A 10,302-nucleotide genomic window follows, 5' to 3' on the forward strand; every position below is an offset into this window, starting at 1 on the left:
AGTGTCATGTACAGTTGTGATCACCATACTTTAGGAAGAACATGAAGATCTTTGAGAGGGTGCTGAGGGGATTTACCAGAATGGTTCCAGAGATGAGGGGATTTTAGCTACAAAATTCTTGTTGGAGAAGCTGGGCTCATGTAAAGGAGTCTGAGGGGAGATCTGATGGTGATGTACAAGATTATGACAGGTTTAGGTAAGGTGGACAAAGAAGAGTTGCTGGTACAAAAAGTAACAAACACAAATTTAAGATTTTTGGCAAGAGATACAGAAGGAGATGTGAGAAAGAATGTTTTTATGCAGCAAATGTCTTTATGGAACTTGCTGCCATGAAGATGAAGATAGACATACTTAATGATTACACAAGAAAATTGGATAGGCACTTGAGGGAAATAAAATTGTAGGGCTATACTGATAGATCGTTGAATCAGGCTAACTCAATTGCTCTAAATGAGCTGAATGGCCTGCTTCTGTACCATCATGATTCTATGATTCACCTCAGCGTCTCTCCAATTCCTACTTACATAGCAGAAAGCAGACTAGGACATGCTGCCCATGTCGCAACATCAGAGTGAAGCTTGCGACCACTTTATCTCTGAAATAAGATGGAGTGTCAGTTCCTGGACATTCAGTTAGCACTTTGCAAAACCACAAGATTAGATTTAAGGGTGCATAATCAAGAGGAATAGTTTGCTACAGTCTCAGAGAATCATAGAATTCCTATAATGCAGAAGAAGGCCATTAGACCCATTGAGTCTGCACCCACCACAATCCCACCCAGGCTCTATTCCTGTAACCCCACATATTTAACCTGCTAATCCCCCTGACACTTGGGTCAATTTAACATGGCTAATCAACCTAACCTGCACATCTTTGGTCTGTAGGAGGAAACCCCTGCAGAGAGGAGGAGAATGTGCAACACACACACAGTCACCCAAGCCTGGAATTGAGCCTGGGCTCTTGGCACTGTGAGGCAGCAGTGTTAACCACTATGCCACCTTGTCTTCTTGGTGAAGAACCCTCTTCTAATACATAACTATTTACTAAGCTCCTTATAAACTCAGTGAAAACTGAGGAACCCCCACAGAAAAGACTGCAGTTGTTCAAGGAGAAAGGCCAATCAGAGAGTAAGAGGGATGGGTGATAAACACAACCAGCCAAATTCCCCTTCAATTCAATTTTCAAGTTTGCTGTTGACACCACCGTAGTGGGACAAATCTCAGACAATGACGAGACAGAGTACAGGAGTGTGATAGAGAATCTGGTGAACTGGTGCAACAACAGTAATCTCTCCCTAATGTCAACAAAATGAAGGAGATTGTCATCGACTTCAGGAAGCGTAGAGGAAAACATGCCACTGTGTACATCAATGGGGATGAAGTAGAAAGGGTCAAGAGCTTCAAGTTTTTAGGTGTCCAGATCACTAACAACATGTCCTGGTCCCCCCATGTCGACACTATAATTACAAAAGCACACCAACGCCTCTACTTTCTCAGATCACTAAGGAAATTTGGCATGTCAGCTACAACTCTCACCAACTTTTACAGATGCACCATAAAATGCATTCTTTCTGGTTGTATCACAGCTTGGTATGGTTCCTGCTCTGCCCAAGACTGCAAGAAACTACAAGAAGTTGTGAATGTAGCCTAATCCATCACGGAAACCAGCCTACCATCCATTGACTCTGTCTACATTTCCCACTGCCTCGGAAAAGTAGCCAGCATAGTTAAGGACGCCATGCACCCTGGACATTCTCTTTTCTCCTTCTTCCGTTGGGAAAAAGATACAGAAGTCTGAGGTCACCATCTCAAGAACACTTTCTTTCTTGCTGCTGTCAGACATTTGAATGGACCTACCTTGCATTAAATTGATCTTTTTCCACACCCTAGCTATGACTGTAACACTACATTCCGCACTTTCCCATTTCCTTCTCTATGAACAGTATGCTTTGTCTGTGTAGTGCGCATGAAACAATATTTTTCACTGTATGCTAATACATGTGACAATAATAAATCAAATCAAATAGTGCTGAAGATCTGCCTTCCCAGTCACTTGCTAAAAGCCTTTGTTTTGTTGTTGAGGTATGATAGGGTAAGATCTGTCAAAGGGAAAGATCAAATGTTTTTGATTCTTCATTATCTCTCTTCTGTAGGTATGCTGGGATACTGTCCCATCAGAACTGACTGCCATCTGGCACCTTTCCCAAGTGATGATTCTTTTTTTTTAATTTCAAAAATATACTTTATTCATTAAAAAAAACTCTCAAATAGACAATTGCAAAACAACAGATCGAAAAATTACAAACAGTGCAAAAAAGAATCATTTTTACAGCCCTACACAATACTTATTTACACAAAATTACAATAATCACATTTCAGATCTTAAAACTATATACATACGTCAGATTTTACTGTGTGCTATTATTTTTCAGATTAGCACACAGTTATGCAGGCCGAGGTTATTATGCAGTTACTGGGCCCTCGGTCTGCCTCGGTTGAAAAGCTTTACATTGTGGCCTTTCCCCAAGTGATCATTCTTATGTGTGAACCTAGAGCATGAACATGGATAACTAATTGGTAAAACTCCACAGATCCAGATAAGAGACAAAAGAACGTTTAATGTCTTGAGTCTCAAACAAGATAACTGAGTGCCAAGGACATCATTTCTTCTCGCTAATCCAGGCAATGGCATTGGTACATTAACAAACTGATAAAGGTCCAGGAATGGAAAGCAGATACTGTCAGGCTGTACTGTATAATGAAGTACAGTAAGAAGTCTCACAACACCAGGTTAAAGACCAACAGGTTTATTTGGTAGCAAAAGCCACTAGTTTTTGGAGTGCTCGCTGCTCCCTTGTCAGGTAATTGGGAATTCTGTTCGCAAAAGGGGCATATAAAGACACAAACTCAATTTATAAAATAATGGTTGGAATTCAAATCTTTGCAGGTTATCAAGTCTTAAAGATACAGACAATGTGCATGGATAGAGTGTTAAGCGCAGGTTAAAGAGATATGAGTTGTCTCCAGACAGAACATTTAGTGAGATTTTGCAAGCCCAGGCAAGTCGTGGGGGTTACAGATAGTGTGACATGAACCCAAGATCCCTGTTGAGGCCGTCCTCATGTGTGTGGAACTTGACTATCGGTCTCTGCTCAGCGACTCTGCGCTGTCGTGTGTCATGAAGGCCACCTTGGAGAACACTTACCTGAAGATCAGAGGCCGAATGCCCATGACCGCTGAAGTGTTCCCCAACAGGAAGAGAACAGTCTTGCCTGGTGATTGTCGAGTGCTGCTCATTCATCTGCTGTTGTAGAGTCTGCATGGTCTCCCCAATGTACCATGCTTCGGGACATCCTTTCCTGCAGTGTATCAGGTAGACAACGTTGGCCGAATTGCAAAAGTATGTACCATGTACGGCAGGCTCGAAGGGCTAGTTGGCCTACTCCTGCTCCTATTTCTTATGTTCTTATGTTCTTATAACGAAAGTATAGGAAGAGATTCCCCAAGGACAACTTTTAGTCAGGAGCTTGGGAACTTTCAACCTTGGGACTCAGAGAAGGACTCGGGTATCCCACAAGTGTCACGTCAACTGGGTGAATATACCTGGGGCACAGGTCAACAGGGGTAGACTCAAGGAGATCAGACCCTCTACCCAGGGTATAATGGGTAATATAACTTATGACTCGATCTTGCTATCGACTGCCCAACTACTGCAAGGATCAAATCTTGTTTATGTTGAATAAAAATATGTAATTACATCACAATAGTTGAATCATCTGTAAATTAGGTGCAAAAATGTCTAAAATGGCCAGAACACCAAGACTTTATCACAAAGGAGGCCATTGAATAGTGATCTGGAGTGGGAACGCTGGGCCATCCTGCTTTTCCCTATCTCTAGTGTACCTGCCCATTGCTTTGGCTGAGACTAGCATTTTTTACAGGTCAGGATTTAAAACTAGGATGTTTTTGATTTGTACAGCTGAGTTCCAGCTTAGACGGTGCCTTTGTCAATTAAGCTATCAGGTAGCCCTTAAAGAAATATCCTATACACTAGCACTTTCCTATCGTACTAATGTTTGTATAGTGCCTTGAAATATGTAACTATTTCAAGGAGCTTCTCAAAATTATTTTTATAGGGCAATGATTGATGTTTCATTGGCAAACTGTGTCAATCTTAATAAAATCTTGCATCTATGTGGATTTGGGTATATGAGTTGTCTTGGGGAATTCCTTCAAACAATTTCATTCCAAAAGCACAGACCACTCTCCTTGAACCAAGCCCCAGACCATAATGCTTCATCAGCAGAGCAGCTGCTGGGTTCTCCTGAAGTGAGTGTGACTAAAACTTGTGTTACTTCTTCCCTCACCTATGTTTCAAACTAACATCTCCCACAGTTCACTGGAAGAACTGTCTCTGATATATTTCCAGAATTTGATTTCCAGACATGGGTGAAAGCTTAGAGATAATGACTTTTTTTGCCACAATCACAATGGAAACTGCTTCATCCCAAACCTTTTGACATAGCTGTGAAGCACGGAAGTCATGTCATGCCTTCTACTCTTTCCGCTGTTTACTAAGATTTCCATTGGCATAGGTTGTCCCAGGATATCTTCTCAATAGCCACTGAAAGTAACTTTCTTCTTTATCAATCAATATTAGCAGATCGATTATTGAGAGATTCATTTTAGTTAAACCTTCCTTGAAATATTATGCATTTTACCTACTAGATTTCATTTTTGTTCTTTTTAACTTCCTCTTTATTTTTCTGTCTGTTTTCTGTCTTCCTCTCCATGCATTGACTGCAGGCAGCTTTGGGTTCTGGTTGCTCTCCTGTACCTTGTCCAAGAATCTGTTCTTCACATTTGAGCCTTGATGTTGATTTTCAACAGACTATTAAACAGTGGCAGGACACCACAGGCAAACTTAAGCCTGTGTTCATCTGACATTTAGAACTAGCCAGGTGGTTGTCTGAGTATGCAAAGGTTCATTGCCACATTTAACAGTTCCTAAATCCAAGCAAGTTTCCTTGTCCAATTTGTAGAGCTTGGCAAAAGCAAAGATTTGGGGATTGTAGAGAGTGAATGGGATACTCCTGGAATTTAACCAGTTTAGACCACACAGCCTAACAACATAAATAACTTTTTTAATATTAATTTACAGGATGTTAGGCTAACAATTATTGCCCATCCTTAATTGTCTTTCAGAAGCTGGTGGTGAGCTGCCATCTTGAACTGCAGTATATGCTGCTTGATACACCATCTACATGCACACCAAGAACAGGACCACTGTCCTGAGAAGACAAACATGGGACATGTGGACAGAGTACCCTTCATCGTCCAGCACTTCCCCAGAGCGGAGAATCTACAACATCTTCTCCGGAGCCTTCAACATGTCATTGATGAAGATGAATGTCACACCCCCACTTCTTGCCTTCAAACAGCCGCACAACCTCAAATAGACCATTGTCCGCAGCAAACTACCCAGCCTTCAGGTGGACAGTGACCATGACACCATACAACCCTGCCACAGCAACCTCTGCAACCCGGATCATCAAGCCAGAGCACCATCCACCAGGTACACAGTACGTTCACTTGCAACTCGGCCAACATTGTCTACCTGATACACTGCAGGAAAGGATGTCCCGAGGCATGGTACACTGGGGAGACCATACAGACGCTACAACAACAGATAAATGAACACGGCTCGACGATCACCAGGCAAAAGTGTTCTCTTCAGCGGTCATGGGCATTTGGCCCCTGATCTTCGAGTAAGCGTTCGCCAAGGTGGCCTTCACAACACATAACAACGCAGAGTGGCTGAGCAGAGACTGATAGCCAAGCTCTGCTTACAATGAAGACAGCCTCAACTGGGATCTTAGGTTAATGTCACACAATCTGTAACCCCCACGACTTGCCTGGGCTTGCAAAATCTCACTAACTGTCCTGCCTGGAGACAATACACATCTCTTTAACTGTGCTTAACCCTCTCTCCACTCATATAGCTTCCTTTAAGACTTGATTATCTGTAAAGACTTGCATTCCAACCATTATTTTGTAAATTGAGTTTGTACTCTGTTTGTGAATAGAACCTGATGAAGGGGTAGCACTCTGAAAGCTTTTGCTACAAACAAACCTGTTGGACTTTAACCTGGTGTTGTGAGACTTCTTGCTGTGTTTACCCCAGTCCAACGCTGGCATCTCCATATCATTGTGATATGCAACAGGGAGGGAGTTTCTACTCCTTATTCATGGCATCCCATTTCTTGCTCAGCCTGGACCATCCCATCCATCATGGCATTGCCTTGTAGGATTCTCTGAAGCCAAATGGGAAGAATCCCAATTCCAAGGAACTACCCATCCAAACTGCGTAATGAAACTGGATGACTGGTCAATCACTAACAATACTCCAGAGCATTGTGACCTTCACTGGTTCAGTGGATGCAATGGACCAAATGAGCTCCTTCTGAGCTGTACTGACCCTTTGAATTTCTAACACTGCCACGTAAAGTGGACTCTACTTTAATTTTCTATTGATAGACATATTGCCCTGCTATTAATGGAACAGGAAGGATGAGCCCAGTAGTCAGTGAAGATCCTGGCAAAGCTGAGCTATAGATCAGTAGGTATTCAGTTAAGTAAATAAATTCAGATTTCCAGCCAAAAAGATTGATTGCCAGGTGTCAAGGCAGGAGCAAAGACTTAGTGTCAGGAGGCCACAGCCTGGGGGACCTGTTGTGATTGTGAATCTACGGGAACAGTCTTTGGTAATCAATAGTGGGGAAGGCACTGCAGGGAGTGGTGGGAGACTATTACCTCCACCTGGAGCTGAGGGTATTCCACTTTATGCAGATGTGATGGGGAAGGGACATTGTCTCCCTCCTTTTAGCATGTGCTTCTGCAAAGGTCTGTTTGAGGCTTCTTGCTGACACCATGGTCTATGGGCTGTTCCCAGGGATGCACTTGAGATATACATCAACTGTTGCTGGGGAATCATTAACTCAGTGTCAGATACTCCCTGGCCTGCCTGCAACTTGTTGGTCTTTCAAAGCAAAAAGCTGTCCATGGCTGCGTTTTGCAGGCCAATACATTCCAAAGTGCAGGACTACGTACTGAGGGTCATACTAGAGCCTGAAGCAGCTGCTGCAAAGTCTCAATGAGGAAAGGCCACTTCCTACCAGAGGACTGGGAAGTATGTAAAAGCCCTGTGGCTGTCTGCTTGACATATTAACAATATTACAAATATTAACCATAGTTTGAAATGTAGAATTGAAAGAAACTGATTTGCACTTTATATAATGTCAACTTTGAACAGTCATGTAATAAACTTACGTTAATTTTATGAACGAGGTACACAATATCTTGGGATAAGAAGTCCTTGGCACTCAGTTACTATTTATTGTTTTGATAAAGGCAGCATTGGTCAAGCACAACATTGTAACTGTTCAATGTAATGCTATCATTAACACCCCCTTTGCCTTGTCTCCTCACCATGTTAATCTCTCCTTAGTTCCCACCCATCCCTGACCTGTTCCCCTCCCTCTCAACTCTATAATACATCACGTTCAGCTCCGAAGAGTCTAACTCGAAACACTGGGGAAATTCTCCAGCCATTCACACTGGTAGGATACTCTGGTCCCACTAGCAGTGTACACCTTCCTGTGGGTTTTATGGCAATGTAGGGTGACATCAATGGGAAATCCTACTGACTGTAGCAGCATCAGAGAAACCTGCTGCCAGCAAACAGCACACAACTTCCTGCTCTCTAGGAATACATGGCTCAGAGACTGGAAAATTTCACCCCCCCACCACATTAACTCTTTCTCTCATCTACTTGCTGCCCAAGTTTATCCAACATTTTCTGATTTCAGATTTCCAGTGTCTTACTTTTACTTTGTTTGTAAATCCTGTGTAACTATAAACTTTTGGTCTGGATTGCCTTTGTTCAAAAGGATCAAGGAGTCAGAATATAGAATCCCTACAGTGCAGAAGAAAGCCATTCAATTCAACAAGTCAGCCTTATCCCCATATATTGACCTTACCAGTCCCCCTGACACTAAGGGAGCTATTTAGCATGGCCAATCCACCTAACACACATTTTTGGACTACGGGAGGTAACTCGAGAACCCAGAGGAAACCTATGCAGACAGTAACCCAAGCTGGGAATTGAACCTGGCGCTGAGGTATTAGTGCCAACAACCGCTCTAGCACTATTTGAAAATACTAAAACATCCTAACGCCAATTAAAAGAAAAAATGCTTTAATTCTTCCCAAACTCATTACTAATCAGGTGAAACTAGATTTCGCCAAAGAATTCGATTTTTACTGAAATGATGCTGTTTATGTCAGAGTTAAATGAAAATATTTTCTTTAATTTCGAGTACCTTGTGTGTATTGTGACCCTGCTGTTCACGGCACTTACAAAACAACAGTCGAGTGTTGAATTTTAGAAATAGAATTTATTAATCAGATGCAATTTAATGTGTCCGAGAGTAAAAAACAATTAAAATATTAATTCTAAATTATACAAAAGGACTAAAAAAAGCAGTTCAAGTTTATAAAATAAAACAAAACAGTCTCCGGTTCACCATCTTCATGGACAGCAGTTACATTTATCACTGGCTCCGGTGCACACACATCCTTGAGCACATTTACTGCAGCTGGCGGGACAGCAAACGCAGCAGCCTGGATAGGGAAAAAAACAAACAAGATGTAGCCCAAAACACACTATTTCAAGGTTACACACAGAGACCGTCGCCAAACAGGGGCACTGGGTACCCAGTGAGATGTAGAAGTTATCTAGAAATAATTAAATAGCCCGTTACCCTCACACTAACTAATTAATAATCCTTAACTCATTCCCCTATACACGATAAACCAATTAATCCTTAATCTATCACTCCCCTCCAACACACACAATAACCTATTGATAATCCTCACTATGAGCCAACATTACAAGGATAAATTTATTTTTAAAATTTCCCAGTTGAGGCTCTGAACGGATAACTCATTCAGATCTGACACACTTACTCTTCTTGCACGATGTACACTTGCAGTCTTTACATTTGCAATTGTTTCCGCAGGTACAGGACCCTCCTGTTGATCAAACAAAGCATAATTACAAACATGCAGGTTTGTAAACTCGAAAACAGCTGCTAACTAACATGTGGTCACATCATTTACCCAGGTCACACGAGCAAGGTGCGTCAGACATGTTGTCAGCTTTCCTCTGGTTGTTTTCTGGCGAATTCAACTTTTTTCGATCCAGTCGAAGTTGTTGCGTTTTGCTCGCCGCTGTGCCGTATTTATAGGGTGGCCGGCGAGCCTCCAAGCCCCGAGTGCAAACTATAAACCCAGCGCAAAGCTGCGTGCTGTTGCACACGGTGTCAGCTTCGGCGCTGTGTGCAAAAAAACTGGGCCCGGCGCCAGCTGCGGGAAGCGCTGTTGACAACTGCACTGTTTACCCAAGGGGGCTACTGCAAGGGATAGTTAGGCTTGTACCGACTCGCACATACTTCAGTGCACTCCCTCTGCACCCGGTACTGTCTCCGGAACGTGTGCAGCCAGGAAAACTAACCGCATTAGCGATTTACAATGCGCCCCACAACATTGCTTGCGTGCCGGGTATATAAAAACCCTTACACTCACCATCAGAAGGGGGGAAGGGGAGGTGGCTAACCAGTTTTTTTTTTGGGGGGGGCCAGGAGGAAGAGATTTATTTGCTCCTATCTGAAAATTCAGGTTCTCTCTCCACTCAACTCTTTACACGTGCCCCCTCTTTTCAAGACTATGCCGTTTTATTAGTTACAACTTTCTGAAGTAATCGATTACAAATTGAAATGTAAACAGAAAATGCTGAATAAACTCAGGTCTAGCATGAAACAAGGGTTTCGGATCTAAATGATATTTCTACAGAACTTGTAAAATACTTATATGTTATAAATTGGTCTGTTTTGGGTCATTGAGGTGGGTCTCGAGTCGAGTGAGTGTTATCTGAAAGTTAAGACAGCCTCCCCTCCCCAGATGTCTCTAGTAATTAAAGTGTATGAGTTAAGCGACGCTTTGTCCGCTGTTGTAATGTATGACTGAAGGGTTGCACACGACCCAGGGTTGCAGAGACGGGAACCAGACATCATCGACATTTGAGCCCGAGTGCAGCGCCAACGTTTTCCACACGGGTTCTGCTGTAACAGGAGGTGTGGAAAAATGTTAAGACATGACGGGAATACAGTTACGAATCATTGAAGCAACACAAAACGGGGATGTTTGGGAACAGTTTGGTGGTTGAGTGCTGCTGACCTTGGAC

At 42.6% G+C, this 10,302-nt stretch overlaps 1 protein-coding gene across 1 annotated transcript; it reads right to left on the bottom strand.

Annotated features, from left to right (window-relative positions):
* Positions 1-8,435: 8,435 nt before the first annotated feature.
* mt2 (metallothionein 2) lies at positions 8,436-9,313 on the bottom strand. The gene is made up of 3 exons (XM_080188128.1): positions 9,180-9,313; positions 9,027-9,092; positions 8,436-8,681 (listed from the first exon to the last, which is right to left on the bottom strand). Exons 1-3 carry the CDS (start codon positions 9,208-9,210, stop codon positions 8,590-8,592), a joined length of 189 nt encoding a protein of 62 aa, XP_080044254.1. The 5' UTR covers positions 9,211-9,313; the 3' UTR covers positions 8,436-8,589.
* Positions 9,314-10,302: the final 989 nt, after the last annotated feature.

Source organism: Carcharhinus amblyrhynchos, chromosome 4 (assembly GCF_965287045.1).
Source record: "Carcharhinus amblyrhynchos chromosome 4, sCarAmb.v2.hapA, whole genome shotgun sequence".
NCBI classification, from domain to species: domain Eukaryota; kingdom Metazoa; phylum Chordata; class Chondrichthyes; order Carcharhiniformes; family Carcharhinidae; genus Carcharhinus; species Carcharhinus amblyrhynchos.

What these genes read in the sequence shown, in the direction of transcription:
- mt2 (XM_080188128.1), bottom strand. Translation starts at nt 9,210, where the DNA reads ATGTCTGACGCACCTTGCTCGTGTGACCTGG. An exon ending in ACCTTGCTCGTGTGACCTGG is followed by an intron (nt 9,093 to 9,179) that starts GTAAATGATGTG and finishes TTTGATCAACAG; the next exon opens with GAGGGTCCTGTACCTGCGGA. An exon ending in GTGTACATCGTGCAAGAAGA is followed by an intron (nt 8,682 to 9,026) that starts GTAAGTGTGTCA and finishes TTCCCTATCCAG; the next exon opens with GCTGCTGCGTTTGCTGTCCC.